General features: G+C 40.0%; 1 protein-coding gene across 1 annotated transcript in view; it reads left to right on the top strand.

Annotated features, from left to right (window-relative positions):
• Positions 1-24,972, top strand: part of LOC133952820 (CUB and sushi domain-containing protein 1-like) — a 284,080-nt gene that overhangs the window by 208,097 nt on the left and 51,011 nt on the right. Inside the window, exons 32-46 of the mRNA XM_062386890.1 lie at positions 1,854-1,970; positions 2,067-2,180; positions 3,917-4,012; positions 4,175-4,378; positions 5,420-5,544; positions 5,649-5,745; positions 6,805-6,909; positions 11,854-11,972; positions 12,167-12,236; positions 12,996-13,112; positions 14,231-14,440; positions 16,498-16,686; positions 17,018-17,195; positions 22,357-22,502; positions 23,650-23,730. Of these exons, the coding sequence (XP_062242874.1) occupies positions 1,854-1,970; positions 2,067-2,180; positions 3,917-4,012; positions 4,175-4,378; positions 5,420-5,544; positions 5,649-5,745; positions 6,805-6,909; positions 11,854-11,972; positions 12,167-12,236; positions 12,996-13,112; positions 14,231-14,440; positions 16,498-16,686; positions 17,018-17,195; positions 22,357-22,502; positions 23,650-23,730 (1,968 nt within the window). The remainder of the gene's footprint in view (positions 1-1,853; positions 1,971-2,066; positions 2,181-3,916; positions 4,013-4,174; positions 4,379-5,419; positions 5,545-5,648; positions 5,746-6,804; positions 6,910-11,853; positions 11,973-12,166; positions 12,237-12,995; positions 13,113-14,230; positions 14,441-16,497; positions 16,687-17,017; positions 17,196-22,356; positions 22,503-23,649; positions 23,731-24,972) is intronic.

Here is a 24,972-nt window from a genome sequence, read left to right as displayed (position 1 = left end):
ATGAAGCTGTATGCTTATTACAGCTGCTAGTATCGCTTTACTCTTAATTCTACAATATCTACACATGAGTACAGTGACTCTTTGTGTTGTTTTGGCTTCATCATGCAAGCTGGATTAAAGGGACACAAGGACAACAATGTAAAAACGTGGACTTTCAACTCATAATAGTATTTTTAGGGTGTGAACGTCCATGTTGGTTGAACAAAAAGGTTTTAAATCTCTCTTCTGTTGAGGAAATAAAGAAGTCGGTGAAGCTCGAACCTGGCACAGCATCACTAAGGAAGATAACAAGTGCATGATGATATCTGAGGACTTTAGACTTGAGTGAGCCAATTATTTATTTATTTTAACCTTCATCTACTCAGGGGTGCCAAGCGCTCTTCTTTTAAGCAGTGCCACAATCCCACTCTTATGGTTGCACAAAGTCACACTGGGAAGCTGCCCAGTACAACCAAAAGCTTGACGATTATTTTAATTAAAAAAAAGAGGAAATTACAGTTGTTTTATCTTATTTTACCCTGATGTAATGTTGTATTACAGGGGTCAAACTTTATAGTACATACAGTAGAAAATAAATTTAAGTCTCCGCTCAGTTGCCCGATTTGAGGAAGAATAGATATGGAAATTGTTGTAATCCCCAAAGAGTAATAACTCTTCTTAACCTCTCCAGTATCTTTGTCTTTTGGTGTTTATCCTTTAGTCGGCTCTGTTCTCTTCTCCCCTCTCTTGTCCTGCTCATAAATTGGACAGAATCAAAAAATTCCGAACAATTTGACATGATAATTAATCATACATATCTTATTTATAAAGATGTATTCCATCCATACCTTTGCAGTTATTTGAACACACTGGCCAATATCAGATGACACAAAAGCAAAGCATTGATTTAATATTCCATCCCATACCAGCTCAGGGATCATCAGTGCTTATTATTCCACACGGGCTGCCGGTTAAACAAGCAACACGACTAGATGTCAGCTATGGACCAATATTCCAGCAGATGTACATCCTTCAATACTTCTTAGCTATTTACTGTATTATTCACTGCAGTGTAATCAGTGGATTCTGTGCTCTGATAACATCTTTATTTAACTTTCCTTAACGTCATCTGACCTCATCCATTCCTGTGTTTTCGCAAAAGATCCTTGGATTATCCCAGTACTTACGAATATTTCCATAAACATCAATACAATACTTTGCCAAAACAAAAATTATGGTAAATCCGCAAGCATCAGTTTGAGTTCAGATTTTATGTAAACATTATGATATTACAACATAATTCCATGCACCCCCTTGCAAACCCCTAAATGATGGTTCAACACTTTGTCTGCTGAGATTTCTATCAAATAGATTGCAGGTTAATTAAGTCCTCGCTCTTTCCCATCGCTGCTTTACCCATTCGGTAGAGTCCAGCTGCACAAAGTTGCACTTGCTCTTTAAAGCTGGTTAATTTTTTCTGACATGGCTCTTGCAATTTGTGTGAACAGTATTAGGTGCAGCAGATCCACACTCATATCATCCTGCCATTCGCAAAATTCTTCTCTAAATGCTGTACAAAAAGCAAAGATGGGCACTTTACTGACCTCACAGAAGCTGCACCTTAGTAAACACAGAAAGTGCTTTTCCAGACTGGTGAGTCACTTTGATAATAATATGCATGTGTTCAGGCACAGAATGTTCCTGAATTGGAAGAGAAAATGTCTCTATGAGTCTTGCCCTCTCTCTCTCTGCAAAATACAAATGACACAAAACATGTAAGCAGTACCGAAACGTGACTTAAACAACTGCTTAATATATGCGAATTAAAGAATGTTAATTAAAATACAAATCTCTCTGTCTCTGTCTCTCCACAGCTCCATGCGGGGGACAGTATGGTGGATCTGAGGGGGTTGTTTTGTCTCCTAACTATCCCTTAAACTACACCACAAGACAAACCTGCTCCTACTCTATCACTGTGTCCCCAAAGTTTGGTTAGTCCATAACTAATCACACCGCACATGCTATTGTGTAAGTGAAGCAATAACACAAAAGCATTCATTTTAAACTTTTCTCTTCATCTTTTTCAGTGGTGTTTGGTCAGTTTGCCGTTTTCCAAACGGCGATGAACGACTCGGTGGAGCTGTTTGATGGAGCCAATGAGAACGCTCGACTGCTGAGCTCCCTGGCTGGGTCCCATTCAGGTGAGTCTCCAAATGTGACTGATTGGGTGTCAGCCACCGTCAGGGTCATGCTGCCGTAAAGAGAATGTTTGCATGATTGTTTTTTTTCACCTATGACTTAACGTGTCCTGCCTATATAATTTAAAACTTCTGCCCCACAGTGTAGTAATGTTTTAAAGTTGATCAGCTGTTTTCCTTTTTTCTTGTGGTCCTGAACACATCAGTGAAAGAGGAAATTATAAAGAAATCGTTTATAAGAAAGCAGCTCTCGGGAGCTGTAGAACATAGCACCACCGGTCGTTATCACAATTTATTTGACAGTGATGTATTTGGTGAAATTCCATTATGGGTTATCTTTACAAGAAGAAATCAGCAGTGGGGGCTCCACCACATACACTGCACTGATACTTCTTAACACAATCCTCCCCGGGTTTCCTTATCCTCCTAAGTTGGAGTCATCCCAGCCTGGCAATGTTTCGAGTTACTGTGCAGCAACACACAAATTGAAAGATGAAGCAACATCAATGTAAATGACAGAGTATGGATAATGTAATATGACGAAATATTGATTAACATAGATGCTGGCTAAATGGGCTCGTATTTCCTCAGGATTTCATGTTCCTCTGCTCTGTCATGGCCAGGGGGCACGCTGCAGGGTTATCCCTTTGGAATTGACATTTAATCTCCTACTGTAAAAATAAGGATATTTTACTTAATTCTTCTGTTATGTGCTTGTAGAAATATAAGGTGAAAAAAAGTTTCTGTTAAATAAGGAACAAGACCACAACTGGCAGTTAAATTAGCATCACAATGCTGGAATACAGTAGTGTTTGAAGATAAAAAAAAAGGAAAAACATCAAAATAAAGCAAACACAAACATGTATAGACAGACATGATGGTTCCCTTGGGCGTTTATTTCTGTTCGTTTCACCGAGGCTCTTGAGTGGATCAGTGAGCTTATTTCTGCATAACATTAACTTGGAGGATGTGACAGTTTTTGTATGGCTACATGTTGCTGCACATTACACAATATCTGTCTTCCAAACTGCTATCTATCTAAGTTAGTTCAGAGGAAACAGGCCTGTTTATATAATGTAGGATGGGTGGCTTATTCCTTAAAGTTAATTTGGGTTTTTGACTTAAACAGGCAGGAAAGTATGAAACACACCAGGCTTCACAAAATAAATGAATCATTACCTTATCACACATGCACGTAGATGCACACACACGCACACACACACGTGCACAGACAAACAAATCTGTTGTACACTGTTCCAGCAAACTAAGTGATTATTCTGACACACCAACGTATTAACACGCAGAGCCAACGTACACAAACACACACACACACACACCCTGACGCAGCTAATGATGGTTGTAAATGTCAGCCCCACCAGGCCATGTTTTTCTCATTTATCACTGTTACTTTGTTTGCCTGTGAATGTGTGTGCATATTTTCTCTGTGATTTGGTGTGTTTGTTCTTGCATCCCTGCACTTGTGAGGACATTTGGCATTTTACCACCAGGGCAAAAATAAAGGAGAAGTTTAAAGTTATAACAGTAAACTAGTACAGTGCAGGCTGTGTCTGTTTTTTCTGCAAAATAAGATTAAGAATTATTATTTGTATTAATGTTAATAATTTATAATCAATGTGTGTGTGTGTGTGTGTGTGTGTGTGTGTGTGTGTGTGTCTCTGTCTCTGTCTCTGTCTCTCTCTCTGTCTCTGTCTCTGTCTCTGTCTCTGTCTCTGTCCCAGGAGAGACATTGCCATTGGCAACTTCCAATCAGATCATGTTGCGGTTCAATTCTAAGAGTGGCCAGTCAGCTAGAGGCTTTCACTTCGTCTACCAAGGTAACTCTAACTTTGTTTGTTTGTCTTACTCACACGTACATACACTTACACAAAGAGTTACATCGAATTGAAGTTTGACATCCGTGTGTCTCTCCTGACAGCTGCAGTTCTGTTTCCCCCTCTTTGTTCCCCTCGTATTAATTGTAACTGTCATTTTTGTAGCTGTGCCTCGCACCAGTGACAGTCAGTGCAGCTCGGTGCCAGAGCCTCGGTACGGCAGGCGGATCGGTTCCGAGTTCTCCGCAGGCTCTGTGGTTCGCTTTGAGTGCAGTCCAGGGTATTTGCTGAAAGGGTCCAGTGCCATCCGATGCCAGGCCATACCAGGTGCCCTCGCACAGTGGAATTCAACAACTCCAAGCTGTATAGGTAAGGCTCCCCTGAAATCTACAGTGAATGCAACCAGCTAACATAAAGAAGTAGTCAGTAGTCTGTACATTGATTATAACAATGGAATGTTCATGAAGACGGATGACATGGCAGTTTCCAAAAGTGAAGCGAAAGCATCCTGGTGCCTGGCTGCAATAAATGTTATGAACCCATTTCTATTTTCTAACTTCTATGTCTTCTACCTTAGGTAGTTCTTATCACTGACCTACTGTATTTCAGTTTGGGTTTCATTTGTCATTTGATGCTATTAAAATGGGATAAAACACCCTGATGGACCACTAAGACTGACTCATGACAATCAGGAGCTAGTTTTGGGAGCAGGGACTGCCAAGATCTAGGGGAGGATCCAGCGAGCGCTGGCCCTCAGTTTAAACCTGATCCAGAATTTTCTGTCAGTAATCTTTAAAGAAAAGTCACTACTAAAAATACTAACAAAAAATAAGACCTTCTTTAAGAAGATCTATTTAAAAGCTTTTTTTTAGTACAGTACAGTTTGCTGTAATTTGCAAAATATATCACTTTACTCAAAGCTATACATACAACAGTAAAGACAAAATGACACCTTACTGAATCAGGAAGGTGTCAATTTTGGATGTTTTTGAGCTAAATTGTTGCTCCTTCACAGCTCCTGATTTAGAAAATCCTAGATTTGCCAGTTATTGGAAGGACCTTGATGGCACAGCTCCATCATCCATTTGATACTGTGCTGACAGTGGCTCCAAACAATGTCATCAGCAGGAGATGGCAGCGGTTTTGGCTTCATTTCTGGATGGTTGGAGGAAGCGGAGACACATTGTCCATCTCTATATATCATCTGTGATTCTAAAGGAACTCATTATAAGCCAGGGTGAAATCCCTCCCAGTCAAGAGAGAACCTTTTAAAAATTGTTTCAGCTAGCTCTTATGTTTATGCTACAAGTACTGTAAATCATATTTACTTTCTTTGGCTCCCTAAGGGTATCTGTTAGCAATTGAGTTAACCCCGCTAAGAAATCCATATTGTATTTCGTTGCTCTCTAGTTCCCTGCAGTGGCAACGTGACCGAGCGTCGTGGTACGATCCTGTCGCCTGGTTATCCTGAGCCCTACCCAAACAGTCTCAACTGTCTGTGGAGGATCCATGTCAGTGAAGGGGCTGGGATACAGGTACAGTAGCTCTTATATAGGAATGTACGATGCACTCAACTATGGAAGATAAATCTTAAATCTGAGGCTGTTGTCCTTCTTTGTTTTCATTGTTTTATATTTAGATCCAAGTGATGACGTTTGCCACTGAGCACAACTGGGACTCTCTGGAAATCTACGATGGAGGAGACATGACAGCTCCTAAATTAGGGTCATTTTCTGGTATGACAATATGCTCACACACACACACACACACACATGCACAAAAAACACTCCGGAGATCTATGATGGATGAGATATGACAGCTGCTAAACTATAGATACGCACCAACACAGGCTGATAGACACACATAGAAACAAATACACACATCTATGATGAATTAGATATGACAGGTCTTGAACTATAGATACACTCACAAAGTGTATTCACTGGAGGTCTAAGATGGATGGGTTGCAATACCAAGACATATGATTTATATCTTCAATCAAAAATAAAACAATGTTATTAAGACATGTAATTCTTCTGCTTTCCAGGCAGTTAGAGAGAGGAGAGAAGATAGGAGGAAGGGAGAGATGGGGGGAAGAGTTTTACCATGAGGTTGAATACAAGATGGAGGAGAAAGAGAGAGGGAAAGAAGTCAGGGAGGGATAAAGAATAATCTAACCTTTCACAATTTCCCAGCGGAGTTTCCCTTGCGACCTGCCCTAAGCACATACCTGTCACAAACCTATCACACATTAAACATGCCGCCCATAGGGCCACACGCACACAGACACACACACACACACACACACACACACACACACACACACACACACACACACACACACACACACACACACACACACACACACACACACACACAAATCACTTTGCCCTTCTCAAGACGCCACACAGGGGAGCTGCCCACTATGACCACAGTGATCTGGTGTTGGCCACAGAGCAGCTTGTCTCGGGCAGATGAGGGTTGCTTCACATAAGGACAGTAAAATCCTAGCTGTCCATTGAGGGCAAGATGTCCCTCAGTTTCTATACACATCATTTCCCAGCTGGAGTTGGGATTTATACAGGAGTTGCGTAAAAATGTGTCACTGTGCATAGTATGTGTGCATCTGTTGTTGTTGTGTTACATAAACTTGATTATTTGTATTTATTTTTGATATCCTCCTGTGTTTTTCGATATCTATTGAGCATATCCCTGTAAAACACTAATGTTATAACAAGTTTTTGTAAAAACTCCTCACCTGTTTGTGTTGTATCTGTATCTCTTGTCCGTTACAGGAACGACAGCTCCCGCCCTCCTCAACTCAACGTCAAACCAGCTCCTTCTGCATTTTCAGAGTGACATCAGCGTGGTGGCAGCAGGTTTTCACCTAGAATACAAAAGTACGATAATGATTTTACCTACGTTTACCTGGACACAAATAATCTGATTAATAATCTTTATCTGAATAAGACATTCATTTGATTATGATGTAAACATGAGTTTATCATTTAATATTCCAGTCATATTTACTTTAACATGTTACAGAGCATAGTGTGATTATGAGACCAAGCAGATGGTAACCGTACATGTCAGTGTTATAATGCTTTTATTTGATAATGCGATTAGGATGTATACATAACTGCCTAATGGGACTAAGGTCAGAATGGATAGATGGACACATTGATTGATTTAAAAAAATAATGTAATTACTAATGTAAACAAGCAGAGGAGAGAATGTTTGAACCCCTCTCACCTCAATCCCAAAAATGCACAAAGACACATACACAAAATATCCTCACTCTGCAGGGTCTATGCTTAAAATGGTCCTCGTGAAAATATAAGTTCAGGAACACAGACACACATACACACACACACACGTTACAACCAAAACCTTAACATTGAATAGCAAGAGTCAGTGACCTGACCTGGTTAGTACTGGTACTGCCTGAGAGCATGCACACATACTGTGACCAACACTGGAGCGCACACACTCAACACACACACACCTTGAGGGATGTAAACAGGAACACTGTCAGACACATACATACACATCAAGTGCTTTTGCTTGTTTCATACATGCACAAAAGTACAAAAGAACAGCACGTACACACATGCATGTTGTAAACAAACATACTATGTAGATGGATGATGAGATTATGCACATACACACACCTGTCAGGGCACGGTTGTGCTTTTCAGGCCTTTCTAGTTGTTTTAGCTTAGAATCACTTCTAGATCAATGAACATGTCCCATTCTGTGAGTGTGTGTGGGAGCAGATTTCTACGGGTGTGCTTTTTCTGTGTGTAAGTAGGTGAACGCACACTTTTGTGGCTGAATGGTGTTTTAGCCGGCCCTGTGTGTTGTCGTGCAATAACTAGGGGGGAGAAAACCTAGAGGAAGCGTCACTTTTGGGCACAGCACATCATGTCTATATTTCTGCTTCACTATTTCTAACTGTGGTTCATCTTCTCAGTGAGGCTCGTATATAGCAGGTGCACCTGATCCAGCCCAAATCTGACTGCAGTGATGAGACCATATGTGACTCACAGAATTGGACACTTTCATACAGTATCATGAATAATCTGCAGGTGGAAATGGTGGGACAGGCCACAGCTATTTTTACGTTTTAGCATTTATTTTGCTCAAGCCAGCACCACATATATTATTGAGTTGAGAGCAGTGCAGGTGGCATTCTCTGCAGGCTTCTGGGGCTTTTCCTTTTTTATGAAGGCTCCTAGATTCTTTTGGGAGAGGATTTGGAGAGAAACCGTCCTAGAATTCGACATCCTCAAGGCTCCTCTTTGTTGTTTGTAAAAATGACCCAACCACAGACCCGAGTCAAGGCAAATTATATTCTCAGGTTGGGTAGGGCGTATTAATGTAGGTCTGGGGTCAGTGTACCACTAAGTGTAATGTGTGAATCAGTGTGACGAGATGCATCATAATCAAAACAGGACTAAAATTAAGAGTGTGAAAGGAAAGAAAAACAACCCTAACCCAAAATAGGTAGGTTCATGACACCTACCTCAAATGTGTTCAAAATTATTTTCATCCTATCTCTGGTGTTTTTTATCAGGTTTGTTTATTTGTGAAGGTGTTTTCTTATTAGAAACTCTATTATTGTATTTTATTTATGAAATTGTGTACTGCTTTGTGTGTGGATAGGGGAAGTTTCTTTTGTAAAAACATGAGTTTCAAAGTATTTGTATGAAGGGGCCATACAAAATATAAGTTGGTTGGTTGGCTGGTGGTTGGTTAGTTGGATAGATGAAAGGACAGACACCCCCACCCCCACTCCACATGTACTTGCTCATGTACTTCTCAGATGGTAGTTCTACTTATCTTGAAATGAGTGAAACACTTGAACCCCAGAAGAACCTCTCTTCCTTATTGGAGGTTTCACCACAAACTAGGCTTTCAACTTTCATAATAACGTGTTTCTTGCAAAACCAGGAAAAAAAATATTCTCGTAGCTGAAAAAAACTCCCACCCCAGAGGTGGGAAGTAAAATGCAGCACTTGTATCACCATCACCAGTCTCACGTTCTGCTTCAACATGGGTATTGCAGTACCGTCATTACCATGAAAGACTCACACATGCGTTTTTCGGTTTTAGTGCACACACCAGGGAAATCTACTTCCCTGATGAACTATTTTACACCCACAGGATACATACAGGCTCATTTGACTAAGCGCAGCACTGCACAGCGCTGACGGAACGTGATGCATGCTGATTAGAAATTTTGCCTGCCTTCACGGTCCCTGCAAAAATGTCGCTGTGTCACATGACAATAAAACCGCGGCTACGGTATTGTGAGAAAAGGCAATTGTTTTCTTCCAACTGCAACTGGGAACCACCTCTGTGTCAACAGAATTCTGCCCTAAATGACTTACAGCTTCACTGGAAATGTGGTACATTTTTATTCTAATAAAATCTTTCCGAAAGGGGGATGCAATTTATATGTTATCATTTTATCTCCTCATTCTGGCAGCCCGTCTTTTTTTTTTATTTCCACATGGACACCTGAATCTATTGTAGTTTTAGTGAGTTTAGTTTTTGTTACTGAGAAAGAAGCAATGCCCAGGAGGAGGAGGAGATCAATTATTCTTCGAGCAAGGTTACTCAGCACTACAGTTCAGTGACAGTTCTGTACATCATAGGGCAGGTAAATCATTTCAGAAGACATGTAGGCCAGGCTTCAATCTAATTGTCCTCCTTTTTTTAACCCAATACACATATCTCTTTATTAAAATCACTGTTTCTTTCTTAAGAGGTTCTACTCTTACATTTCCTACTGAGTGAAAAGAGTCTCGTAATTCTGTCATGTAGCAAAATAATACAGTCCCCATAAAAATCCACAACTATCAAATACTATGGTATTTACACATGTACATTAGAACTATTACTATTATGGCACCAAACTAACGACTGTGCTTCGAAAAGTTCCCCAATCGCTGGTTAGCAGTTTTGTGGAAGCTTGTCTGAGTAGAAGAAATCATCTGCTGGGGACACGTACATGATTGTGGTGATGATGTTCTCATCATTTTCGGCTGACTGAAAGGCGTTTCATCCAAAGAGCACATTGAGACAAACTTTGTCCCTGGTCTGTCATCAAATAAAGAGAAGGAAGTATAATAAATCCAGTCAGTTAGACTTAAATGCTGACACTGTCTGGTTGTACTATAGTGGCCCTAGTGGGGCGGTTTGTGGTACTGTCAGCATTTTACAGAGAATCACTGCTCTCTCATAACCAGGGAAGAGAGGGGGTCGTTTGTTTGTACAGAGAGAGAGAGAGAGAGAGAGAGAGAGAGAGAGAGAGAGAGATGGTGGGCAAAATTGAATAGTTCAATTGATCAGTTGTCATGACAGCCTGCTGATGCTCTGCCTAAAAATATACAGTGTGTGTGTGTGTGTGTGTGTGTGTGTGTGTCTCCACATCACAGTCTCATGCGGCTTTTTCCACTTATGCTCACTCTAAGAAAGTCCTGCTCATACCCCTCTGTAAGCAGACACTCATGTAACAGAAGCAAGCTCACTCACAGATGTCACACACTGAGCTGCTCCTGACGTCCAACATGCAGGACCCTGTGTGTGTTAATGGGTAAATGGCAAAACTGTAATGAGTGGTCATTAAGACAAAAACAGATCGATATAAATAAAGACCATTCACCATTTGGACCGGATGTTAAGGCTGCTGTGGTGTAGTTTAGGGTTAGGCCAGTAGTGGTCGCGGATAAGGTCCGAGTAACTCTCCAGGAAATCCAAGTAATTGATGGAATGTCACAGGGACAACACAAACGTGTGTGTGTGTGTGTGTGTGTGTGTGTGTGTGTGTGTGTGTGTGTGTGTGTGTGTGTGTGTGTGTGTGTGTGTGTGTGTGTGTGTGTGTGTGTGTGTGTGTGTGTGTGTGTGTGTGTGTGTGTGTGTGTAGGTTGAGCTCTCTGGGATCACTTTGTTTTGCTTGTAGGAAAGTAGATAATGAACCAACAAGACACGCACACACAAACACACGCACACAAACAAACATTCAATCCTCTCTCCCTTCTTTCACTCTGTGCCCCTCTTCTACCCCTGTGTTACCATGGTGACTGTTCTAGGGCAGTCTCCTGCAGAATTTTACAAGTGAAATACACTTGCACACACACACACACACACACACACACACACACACACACACACACACAGACACACACACTCACACACAGATCCTTACTGATGCTATTTGATAAAGGGCTGCCTGCTGTCAAACTTACTAAGTATGTGTTTTACTTTCATTGTTTTGTGAACACATGACCAAAATCAGTCAATGATGATGATGCACACACTTATTATACCTAGGCGGTGTGGCCTAGGTGGTAGAGTGGGGGTTCTTCAACAAGAAGGTTGCCGGTTCAATTCCCACTCTACCCTATCTGCATGCCGAAGTGTCCTTGGCAAGATACTGAACCCCTAAATGGCCCCTCATAAAATGTTGAGTGTAATAATTGTAAGTCGCTTTGGATAAAAGCGCCAGCCAAATGACATGTAATGTAACATATATTACTATCAATTCAAAATTAGTTGTGCTTAAAACAAAAGTCATTAGAGCAATTAGAACTCTAACATTTAATTTGGCACATTATTTCTCATACATTTTGAGGACCAAAAGTTTCCGTTAGCCCTACAGTTACAGGGCTTAAGCTTCAATATCAATATCAGTGTGATGACTCGTTGACATTTATTGTGTTTTCTCATCTACATTGTCATCATGTCATTGACAAAGACCTGAGCCAGAGGTCTAACACAGATAAAATAAAAATTAGAAATTTTAATTGTCATTTGTACTTTTGTTTTTCTTCGGTAGCTGTGGGTCTTACCACCTGTCCAGAGCCAATGATCCCAGCCAATGGACTTAAAACTGGAGACAGATATATGGTCAATGAAGTGGTGGCGTTCACCTGCGAGCCTGGGTACACGTTGCAGGTAATGAACATATAAACCGACCAATAAAGAGTCGTTTTTTACTAATTTGCATACAGTTTTTACAGAGTAAATCCTTTATTGTGATATGTTTTATGTGTAGTTTAATAGAAGCAGATTAGATATTGTGAAGCACAAACTTCCTAACCACTGTCTATTCTCCTCTCTAAGCTAATCAACTGTATTATTACCTTCAGGGCCACTCACACATTTCCTGCATGCCTGGTACTGTGCGTCGATGGAACTACCCACCTCCTCTTTGCATAGGTAACACACACACACACATACTCACGTCAGCACATGGCGCTGCTGGATGTACTCCGAAATGTATAATTGAACATCCTGTAGGTGTGAGGTTGGCATTGAACTTTGAACCAAGGCTCTCCCACTTCTGCAGTAATGTTAAGGGACCTTGATAACGTTGATGTTTGTGTTTAGGCCGAATAACTCGGTCCTTAGTGCAACGTGTTGCAGGTCTAGGAAGCCAATTTCAGCTAAACACAACCTTAACATGGAAACTTAACCCTGTCACAGCCCCCTTCATTGAACGTTTCAGATTCAAGTGCTTTTTTTCTTGTATCAACCCAATCAGCACCAAATCTGTCTGTAAAAGGCAGCAGCTTACAGTAATAGAGTGCCATATCATTTATTAGACCCACACTGAACTCTTGCACCTCTGTTTGTTTTTGCTAGTTAATGACTTTCTAAATTTTAATTTCAGTCCCCAGACATTAGCAGATATTACCACTGGTCAAAGTTCATAACCCTGAACTTTAAAAATAAAATAATGTAAATTAAACATTTGAAAAACATATTTCATACATATTTGCCATACTTATATACTTAAACATTCTTATCAAGTGTTTTTAATGAGCACACAAAAATTGTGTTGCTGTATGTGGCTGTATTATGAATTTTGACCCTTTTTGCTAGCTGTGCTGGAACAGAGAGGATAAAGAGATGATCTCCACGTTGCCCTTGTTTCACCTGTTCTTTTTGTTGTGTTTACTGTGCTCGTGTTGTCAGCTCGTTGCGGTGGGGTGTTGTCTGAGATGAGCAGTGTCATCCTGAGTCCAGGTTTCCCTGGCAACTACCCCGGCAACCTGGACTGCACCTGGCAAATAACCCTGCCAACTGGATATGGTAAGTTTGATGGGGGGGTAAGAGCATTGCTAAAACGATCGTGTCACTTTCAGTACATCTGTTGGTGGAGTCGGGAAACAGACCTTCTTTTAAAGCACAAAATCTGCGGCACATACGGTTCATTGAAAGCTCTACCACATGTTTGGCTGAAGGCTGACACATGGTGTATTCTGGTTAATGACCACACTAACTGATGTCCTATTCGGTGTGATGTTGAATAGGACACTGCTTTTTATCTGTGCGTCATTATTGCCAGGTTATAGCAAGTATATGACGTGATTATTTTTCTGATAGGGTAATCATACTGATAACAGAATACTCAACAATCGTCCCAGGCAACAAAACTAGAGTTGTCTTAATTGTATGCTAACAAACAATATAAAAACACACCATTAAAGATTTGTAAACTTTAAGCACTTGGTCTATCTTTTTGTCTCTGTAGCTGCTTTCAGACATTCAACAAAGTCCGGACATTACCTTAACTTTCCGGAGGGGTTGTATGTGTGAAATCAAAACCAGTTGCTTCAGACATTTTCCTGAACTTTTTTTGATAGCCCCCTAGTCAAATATATGGATAAAGTCCCAGTGAGCGCATGAGAGATGTCCAGAAAATTCACAGCGAGCAAGTTGGCATGTTGATAAGGTGTCCATCACATGACGGATGTGAAACTGGAGGCGTAAAACTGTCTCAGGATGAAAAACAGGGGCCAGTTCCGAAGACAATTCGATTGTAAGAGCTATTGGTTATGAGGGCAGAGACGGCTGTGGATTTGCTGTAAAAAAAAAACACTGTGCTTTCCGCAGCAGAATCAAGTTCTGCTTCCTTCATTCTCTACCCGGGGACAACCCCCCGCCGGAATGCTCTAGACATTTTCCTGTTGATGTGAATCTAACTCTGTGTTACTCATATGTTAAAGGGAAAATCCGCTTAATGTCTGGACCCACTTTACTGGAGTCTGAAAACAGCTCATATGTGAACGTTTTTTCAAATGTAAACTTTTTTTGTTGATGTTCTCAAATCCATTAAATTCCCCCTTGAGTCCTGAAATGTATGATCCTGATGGGTGTAAAAACCATCTGCACTGTAATGCTCATGGATTTCTGTCCTTGTATTCTAGGAGCCCATATTCAATTCCAAAACTTCTCTTCTGAAGACAACCATGACTTCCTAGAGGTCCGGGCCGGCCCACAGCATAGCTCTGCTCTTATTGGACAGTTTACTGGTTCGCAGATCCCGCCCCCGCTACTGAGCACCACCCACCTGACAATCGTTCACTTCTACAGTGACCACTCAGAGAACAGGCCGGGATTCAAACTGAACTATCAGGGTGAGTTTCTTATTTTTGCCTAATTAAGATGTTTTTTTTAGGGCGATGACTTCAGACACTGAGTAACACAAACCCTGAGGTCTCCCAGCAGTCGCTCTCAGTTGAAAGCAGCCCCTCAAGGGATGCTGAGAGCACACACCTGTTTTCAAACTGAGCCAAATGTTTAGTCTCCCCCGTATTTGGGGTAGAGAACACAAGCTGGTTGCTTTCAGTTGATTAAATAAAAAATTGGTCTCAAATGTTTTAAATCCAAACCTAGTGGACAAATTACAAAGCTTTGCTTGTGCCAAGAAATGAAGAGTACGATGAAAACATGTATTGCTGAGAGGTTTTGAGCTTTGATCAACGGATGAGTCATGTTAAAGACTTAGAAAAAAACCTTATGGCTTAATTTCCTCTCATCATTAAAAGAGATGGATTGTTAGTAAGCCCCTGTGAGAGACAGCCATCGTGTCCAGCAGGCTTTATTTGTAGCCCTGAGTGTTTCACTTCAAAGACACAATAAATGCACTGTGGGCCTGTATGCCAGCATAACTAGAACAAGGCTTATTAACTTACATACTAACCCACATAATCATAATGTTCCAAAATCACTCACTGATCCACAATATATATTGCACTATATGGTCAGATCGGCATTTTGTAGTGGTGTCTGAATGGTAGTGCACTTATTGTTTCCCACAATGCATCACGAAGAGTAGTGCACAACCGATGGTTACTAACCAAGCATTATAAACCATCATGCATTGTGCGCTCAGCAGAGAGACGGGAGGAGCGAGGGCAGCAGGAACAGCCCGACCCCTTGTATAAATGTAAAGAGAAGCAGAGCAGCACATCACAGCACAAAGAGCGGGAAACAAGTTTTTTTCTACATTTAACGATGCTCAATATCTTTTTTTTACTAAGTCTAAAGTAAACATTACAAATTTATTGTAAGATTTTCCACCGGCAGACGTTTTTTTTGTTGAATGTCGTAAACCTGCGACAATGATGTCATTAATGGCACAGAGCAAACGCACAACTGAGTAAGGTCTGAAAGTGTCTTTTTCTTTTCCCGAGCAGGGAATAGTGAGTGAGTGGATGATTTCGGACACAATCAATCATTTTCCTATTTTTCTTCCACACTGTTATGGCCAAGTCCCCTAACACTGCAGTGCTTGTCGTTGCTAGCCCTCACTGTTGGCACTGATGTGGACATGGAGTTGTACCAGATGCCTCCTTTTTCTAGATCGTCGGTAGTCGGATGTAATACACGTAAAGATTCTCGATTCTTCCCCTGAGGATCACGATTGGCAGTGCTCCATCCTTCACCCCTGCACACTTGAAGATACAAGCTCAGCTTCTGCCTTAGAGATTAATGGTTCATTAGTCATGTGCACATCCGTAAAGCCTCAGTGGGATAAGGGCTGGATCCCCAAAAGATCTGTATGAATACAATGGAAAACTACCCACACGCTGAGGTTTTGACACAAACATCCCTGATATGATCAGATGGAAGGTTGTTCCAGGAATCTGTGGAAGCCATTTTCTTTGTTGTAGTTCCAGCATCTGTACATTGTTACGGACCCTGTTTGTATTGAACTGGTGCTAGTTGGATCTTCTCGTGCTATCTCTGTCTTCTCTCCTCATTTTGATGAAAGTCACCACTGCTCTTTTTCAATAGCACCTATAATGGAAGGACTTGACTTATCATGACACTCCCACAGAGTGAGATGAAATAAAAAGTTTCAGTGTTTCAGAGAACATTGTAGAATTAGATATGATATATTGCTGCACTTACTGCTGGTGACCTATGTTAAACATAGATTTGTTCATGCCCTTCAAGTCTATTAGATGAAGATAGATCATCTAATAGACTTTTGCAGTCGCATTTGGGACTCGGGAGACTAACAGAAAATAGAGAAACATAACTACATTGCATTAATTCAAAGTATAGCTGAACGCCTTCCAGTAAGAAACCAATGAGCAGCTTGTATTATTTTCCTGAAACCTAAAAATCATGTGAAACTGGAATTAATCAGATTAAACGAAATTAAATTCTCATTGTCTCTCTTTAGCCTATCAACTGCAAAACTGCCAGGACCCTTTTCCTTTCCCCAATGGTGACATCATCAACAGTGACTACAGCGCTGGCCAATCAGTAACTTTTCAGTGCTACCCAGGCTACGTTTTGATTGGACACCCCGTACTAACCTGCCTGCATGGGACCAACCGGAAGTGGAACCACCCGTTTCCACGCTGTGACGGTAAGAACCAATGACCTTTAAATGAGAGTATTTCACAAAATGTTCAGGTCTGTTAATTGGATAAATGGTTTGTATGTCACCAGTAACACAAATCAACACTGCTGGCAAATAGGTAGAAAGTAAATTACATGTGTGACTCCTTTATACAAAAATCACTGTCCTCATTACTACCACCACTATAACTCCCGCTGTTAATAGAGATGATAATAATTATAATCTTTACTGTCTGCAGCTCAGCAGTTAGTCACAGCCCCTGATCCTTCCAGGTCTAACACAGTACAAGAAGGTGAAATTTGCAAATGGATAACTTTACAACACTGCTTTCTTACAGCTCCTTGCGGCTATAATGTCACGGCCGAAAATGGGACCATCTACTCACCTCAGTACCCCAATGAATATCCCAACTCCCAGGATTGTATCTGGCTCATCACTGTTCCCCATGGACATGGAGTTTATATCAACTTTACCTTGTTGCAGACGGAGCCTGTCACTGATTACATTGCTGTCTGGTAAGTGTGGGTACTCGCACTTGAATGCACATACACACAAATGCAAAAGCTTCTTCTCAACGTTGCCCTTTATCCTGGAAATGATTGCATCACTGATGGCTGAGTCCTGACTGCTCTTATAGCCTATCTTCTCTCTGCACACTAACAAGAAACTGGCGAATCAACTTTTACTGTTATTTTTTATTCATCGTTGTCAGTTCCTCTCATATATTCTCTCAAACAGACAGCCCTGGTATTGATTGCATTTTGGATTCATATAGCTTTTACTTTATAAAAAAAAGTCTTCACTCTGCAAAGGCAGGAATACTATATATATGTCAATTGTTTATTACTTTATCATACAAGGAGATCAACTCAAATCCATCTGTGTTAGGCTTGGTCAATACAGAGGGATCGCAGCTCCTTAGACCCCCGATATAATACACACACACCCACATACTCTGTGATATGCATACACAGACTCTCCTGCAGTAATAATAGGATTCAGTGTGGAGGTAAAATTGTAATAGAGAGGGTGTGAGAGCAATGCATTTACAATGGGACCACTGACCAATTCAATCTAACTCAGTACCATGGCCACACACAGACCCGGATAGGGCTCAGGAACTCTGGCAGTAATGACGAGATTCAGTGGGGAGCGGGGAAAAGTAATGGAAAGGATGGTGGAGCTGGGGGTCACAAATCCAACGGGACTCAACTGGATCTCACAAGTTGGGGTCAGTCCAAGAGAAATTACTCACTTAACAGTTTCTGTTTGCCCACAAAAAACAATATTGAACAGTAAATATATGAGGAAGAAAAACAGGATCTTGTAGTATTTGGGACATGTCATCAATTGGTGCAGGTTTGGTTCAGTAAAGACATATTTGATGTTTGTGCTGAGGTCAGGTGTTAATGTTCGGGCTGAGGAGTCAAGCTCTGGGGAGTGAGCAGCTGAAATGCAGGCAGAGGGAAAGTAATAGATTCACAGTCGGTGACTACTCACCTTCAATCTCACCAGACACCACAGCCAAGGAGATCAGTGTGGAGAGGCTGGTTTTACATTTGATTTTTGTAATTCGTGTGTTTTTAGTACATTTCATTGTGAATAGAATTATAAAATCACATTTATAGATCGAGGGTTGCAAAAATACATCAGTTAGGTGAGATTAGTGCCTACACAATGTACTATAGCACTGCTCAGTCAAGCTGTATCTCCAACACATGAATATATTTGGAAGTGACTGGAGGCTGACTCTGAAGAGAGGAGTCCTTTTCTCAGACCCAGTGGGATACCATCTACCTTCCAGGGCTGTGGACAGATTTAGAGTGGATGATCCGAAAGGTCTATTGCATCGACATTACAGTTAGGTAAAGGGTAGAGAGCGGTTACCTACGTCAGTGCTCTCTGTTTTCGAGCACTGAGTAACCATCAAAGACACAGCCTGTACGTTTGATGTGTTTGAATCAGCTAATGTGCATAAAACAAATTACTTATTTCAAAACTACAGCCGTTACAGGTATGTCACTTCAAAGATGTGTTACTACAGACAGATGTACTGCTGGTTCACATCACAGCACAGGTGTAACACACATAATTGCCTTCCAGTTGTTGTCAGTCAGAAGAAAGGTTAATGCATCACTGACTCAGGTCACCTTTCTTTTCATTGGAGATGCACTCAATGCTCATCTATGCTTCAATAGATCCTGCATTCTAGCTTACATCCTGGAGGCCTCAAGCTTAATACTTTTTTTGTTCATCTGTTGGTTCCTTTCAACTTGTCCAGACACACACAAGTTTGCTTTACACAAACATGGTTGTAGCATTGTGAGATGTACTATAGGTATTTCCAGTGGATGAATGACTAAAATCATGAACATGTCAGGTCTTCTGAAACTTTTTCATCCATAATGGATTTTGTACCTTAATTATGTGCATCAGCAGTGAATATAAGCACAATACCAGACATTATCTAATTGAACCCACAAGAGGACAACATCAGGGCCACTGCTCTTTTTATGAATTGGGCATTAGACTGTTTGGATTTGTGAATTGACTTGAACAGAGTGGGAGGAGACAGATTATTCCCTGTGTGAACTGCCGGGTTATGAAGGAATTGATTGGATACATAGTTTCTATTTAGTGAAATATTAAACTTTAAATGGTTAGTTTTATGAGTTAGATCCCGAGCCGATTCATACTGGATCTGAATAAGTGGAGCAAAGCAAACATGTCTCTGGTCAAATTAAACCTCCAGTTGTAGATGCTGTAGCCCAAAGATTTTTCAAATGGTTTCTGTGTATAGATATATAAATCTAAATGTGCAATGAACATTAGAGGTGAGGTGCTTCGGTGAGTGTTTAAACTCTTCTATATGCCATCGGTGTAGTTTGTTTCTGTAAGACATAGTAATAGACAGCTGACATGTGTACATTCACGGACTTTAAATCCGAACGTCATCTCGTTTAAGTTCCACTTAGTTTATGTCCAATAAAGTCCGTGAATGTACACATGTCAGCTGTCTATTACTACATCTTACAGAAACAAACTACACCGATGGCATATAGAGGAGTTTAAACACTCACCGAAGCACCTCACGCACGCTCCCGATCTTGAATCTGGAATCGATTGCTCCTCCTTGGATCCCCGGATGTTGCGGTTGAATTTTTTGAGGTTGAATTTTTTGAGGTTGAATTTTTGAGGTTGAATTTTTTGCGGTTGAATTTTTTGAGCTTGAATTTTTTTGAGGTTGAATTTTTTGCGGTTGAATTTTAAACGTTGAAAAACATTCAAATACATAATTTCCATGCATAAATATTCAGTACTAGAAATTCAATGTCTTTTTTGTTTCAAATCCCGATGACACAGATTTACTTCCATATCTGATGAGACAAGATATTCACTCTTAGTGGTTTTCTTCAACAGCCTGCTTCTTTCTGGTCTGGCATTCACTGAAGTTGTGATTGGTGTGTTTAGCCCATGTTATCTCATATCTCAGCTATGTGTGTTACTGGTTTCTGCCCAGTACTACTGAGTTCATGTGACAGCAGCTGTTTCCAGATGCCAGGGACCTAGGTTGTCTCTGTGGTCTGCCACCATTCGTGTTTGGCATGTTGCCTAAACTCACTGGACCATAGTCTAACAGTGGGCGATGCATCTAACACCATAACAGCAGAGTAATTTGTTATACTATTTACTCACTGAAATCCTCTAATCAAGTGAAAAGCTTATTAAATAACCATATTTTTCAAATTTGTTTGACAATGCTCAAATGATTTTGTGCACTATTGGTGCTTTGTATAATATTGGATCTCCATTATTGCTGGTCTTTTGAAAAGAAAGAAAAATCTAACCAGAAACGGTAAATACAGATATGGTTTGTTTCATTCACCAGGAAAAAGCATCTATAAAAGCCCGGAAAATTGCAGCAATCAGCTGTGATAAGCGCTGTCAGAGCAGGAAAAAACAAACGCACTTAAGGCACATCACGATATTTGATGCACAAAGTTTTGTCTCATGTCACAGTTTCGTTGTTCACTCAGTAATTTCTGATTCTTTCACATGGTAAATCGGAAACTTCAGCACAAAGCTGTCTGTTTACTCTCAAAGATGATTTTGTCGGGGATCCACTGTTTTCTCCTCCATTAGACTCTGATAGTGCTGTGGCCAAGGATGCACTGATTATACTGTAAAATGGTTTCATTTTGAAGGTGAATGGTGTCAGCCTCCATCATTCTCTTAATGTATAATTCCCAACCCACACTGCACCTAATCACCTGTGGTAAACCGAAAATAAGAGTGTTAAGTCTTACTACATGAATGATCCTTTCAAAACAATAAAATGAGATATTACATAAAAAATACATAAAGGTAAGAGAACCTTTTAACTATAGCTGTATACGAAAATAAATATGGGCCGAAGATATTGTCAAAGTCTTTGATGGTAGAACTACTCACTTTAGGAGGTACATGTTTATTATGTTTTCTTGGCAGGTTGAATCATCCTAGTGTTCAGAGTCACGTTCACTTTCCTCGTGCACATTTTCTGCCCTTTGTGATTACCCATAAAATATTGCAGGGAAGAGTGTGATTTGATTTGTGAGTAAATAAACAATAAAGCGTTATGTAATTAAACAATTGTCACACAAAATACAGTATACATTATGATTTTGTATACCTTGAGTCTAAAAACATGTTTTAATAATTTGTATTATAACTGTATTTGGGCTGTAGAAGATATTGTAATATGGATTTGTAATTTATGAGTCAGTTTAGATTTAAATGATCCAAATAGCGCACTTTGATTCTCCAAAGAGCTCCAACACCTTCACAAGACCTTGAATTATTGAGCAGCCAAGAGATCCCAGGCCCTCTTCATGAATTAAAATTTTAAAAACCTTGTTTAATCCAATGGCATGTTCATTGAAAACCTAAAATTGGGCATTTAGAAACTTTATAAAATGAAACCTTTCGCAAACATTCAATATTTAATGATTTAAGTTAAGCCTTTAATCCATGGGCTTTGTTCAAAAAACCAAAGAGGAAAAAAAATATACATTTTTGCTACCACTTCAATGAAGACACATGTGGGCTGAGCAGATATCAGTTTTGTGTTTGTTTTGAAGAAGGTTACCATGTTCTGGCTTCAGTTTCTCTTCCTAGAAATTAAATCCAGTCAGTGAAAGTATATCCTCAATTATCATTTTCTAAGACGTTCACACTGTTCTCAACCCATGATCCCCCTGAAAATCAGCGGCAGATTTGTATCACTATTATTATTGATTACCATTATTAGGAATTTTATAGTTTAAGTTGGTTTAAAAATATTATGCTGATTGTAATATTTTTTATGATTATTATTCTGAAATTAGAATTATTGCATATTTCTTTTCATGTTATAATATATTTTATCTGTGTTGTCCTTATCTTGGGCATCTAGCTATTATTATGTATATGTCACCCCTTGTTTTATTGCACATGTTAAATTTAGTATGCATCTAATACATTTTAACTGAAAGGGCTTTGCTTGCTTTGTAAAGACATACTTAATCATTGTATGTCATATGCATAGATCTCATTTCGCCAGTCTGTTTTCCATGTCTGCATCTGTTTGCTGCAGTGTATCCTACCTGCAGTTTAAGCATCACCACTTGTCTTTGTTGTCTCTCTTTCTTTATTTAGGGATGGCCCAGATACACCCAGCCCTCAGCTTGGAGTCTTCAGTGGCAACACAGCATTAGAGTCAGCATACAGTAGCAGCCCAAAGGTCCTGATTCGCTTTCACTCTGACTTTTCAACTGGAGGCTTCTTCATACTCAACTTCCATGGTACAGTTAGACAAACACACACACCCACCCACACACACACTCACACACACACAAACTCACTCACTCACTCACTCACTCACTCACACACACACACACACACACACACACACACACACACACACACACACACACACACACACACACACACACACACAAACACACACACAAACAAACAAACAAACAAACAGACAAACACACACTTTTTACTTCTATCTTCGTGAAGACAATCATTGGCATACTGCATTCCCAAGCCCCTTACCTTGCCTAACCCAGGCCTTATCATAACCCTAAATCCAAGTCTTAACTTTTTAACAGCCCATTGACAAAGTGAGGACCGGCTAAAATGTCCTCACTTTCCTAAAATGTCCTCACTCTGTAGGGTCTATGCCTGGTCCTCACAAAGCAATGAGTACAGGAATACACACACACACACACTTAAACACACACAAACACACATACCTGTAGTGTAGGTGGCATTACACAGTAGCTTTGTGTGCATAACATAATGTATGGTTAATGTGATACAGTCTGACACATATGGGTAAAGGGACAGATACACCTAGTACCCGTTTTTTTTTTCAATAACAAAACTATTCTGTAACTGAGTGTACAAAAAGTTAAATTTATCTTCATCTCATCTGCATTTGTAAATATGATACCTACCAATATGTTCTGAGAGTGAGTAATGCTGTGCACTAACCTCTTCGAAAATCTATCGCATAACTTTTGATTTGAATAACCAAGATCAGCTTTGACGGCTGAATCCTTCTTTTGTCGCTCGATGCGACACAAGTGTATTTAATGTGATGTCCTAGTATTCAAGACACGTGACCGATGAAATGCATCATGATTCACTGAGGCTGAAAGAAAATGGTTTAATTGCAGATTGACAATTGAAGTAATTCAGAGAATCCTCATGATGTCTGTTTGAGGTTGTTTTCTTTCAGAGGCTATCGTAGGTTTTAGTGGGAAAAAAGGCACAGAGGGAGAGATGCTAGAGCACAGCTACATTTTTTCTTTCACTCACTTCTATTGCTCTCCATCACTTCACTGCATTTCAATCATTTTTAAGAATAAACTAATTCATATCTTTGAGTATTTCTATCTCATCAATAGAGAGTACCTTACTGTATTTCATTCTCTCCAGCTTATCGTCTGAAGAAATGCCCTCCTCCGCCTGCTGTGGAGAACGCAGAGGTGATATATGAAGATGAAGACTTCCAGATAGGTAATGAGCCTGATTAATAATTATAACCTGCATACAGCAAAAAATATGTTGACAGTAGAAAAACAGACACACCAACCTCTGTGTGTGCATGTGTATCTGTGACGCACTGACACAAGCAACATGTGTGAAGATTCTCGGTACATTTGAATAGAATCACTCAAATGAAATGACAGAGGACCCATATCACTCTTGGCTATAAAATAGAATGTACATTTAAATTTTTTAACTTTGGATTTTCATGACTTTGGCAGGCTTTTCTCAAGGTACAGTAAGTCTCTCTGCAAAGTATACAACATGCTGGGCATCTCAAGGGCCAGCAGTCAAAGAACCATCAAATTAACCAGAGGCAGCAGAAGTTGCTTCAAGGTGGGGCTGGCTGAGGAGAGGAGAACCGAGGGTGGAGGGGGAAGCATCACTGATGATGTTGGTTAAAAGCATAAACATTAACGAGGTCCTATTAATGGGAAAACTGAAAGGCTTCCATCATTTCTAAACATGTCCTAATGAAATTTATAGTGGTACTAGTAGTGGTAATGAAATGCTTTGGGCAATCATTACAATGATTTGTGGTCAGTTAATAGCTTTGTTCTATAAACTAACGTCCTAATTAAAGTGTTGTTTTTTATTGTGTTGTGTCTATTGTGGAGAGCTTGGTCGAACAACAAACACTGTCTTAAACACAACTATTTTTCTGTTTTGAAGTCTAACATTTCGTATTTTTTCATTAGGTTCTGAATAACATTCAATTTAGGAGAAATATCGCTTGTCAAGTTTTCCATTTTCCCTCAGCTCTGTATTATGTGATTTGCTCAAAGCATCTTACTTTAAGGTTTGGTGACCTTTTGAGGACTCTTTTTTTTTCAGCACACATTTCATAAAACCCAAAGAAAAATCAATTTACCCTGCCAGTGCTACTCTGCCAGAGTCTAGTTCGCTTCGGGCAAAGTATAAAAATATTTTTTCTCAAGAAAACGTACATTTTGAAATGTCATCTTTTTACAAACCCAGTAAACCTAGTTAATTTTTGAAAGACTTGTAGATTTTTTTGTTTTTTATAATTGTGTCTTTGACCTTTTGAAAATGAATGAATAATGGTGTAAAAGTTTTATTAAAAAAAAAAAACTTGATAGGACACAGATAATTTACATTTTGACTGTGACAGCACTAATTTATATTTGTGATTTACTGTTTAAGGATAATTTGAATAATTGCCACTACACCACATCAGCAGCAATGGGAAGC

This window comes from Platichthys flesus, chromosome 1 (assembly GCF_949316205.1).
Source record: "Platichthys flesus chromosome 1, fPlaFle2.1, whole genome shotgun sequence".
Classification (NCBI taxonomy): domain Eukaryota; kingdom Metazoa; phylum Chordata; class Actinopteri; order Pleuronectiformes; family Pleuronectidae; genus Platichthys; species Platichthys flesus.
The sequence above is the reverse complement of the archived record's forward strand: the minus strand, read 5'-3'. Positions and strand labels throughout refer to the sequence as shown.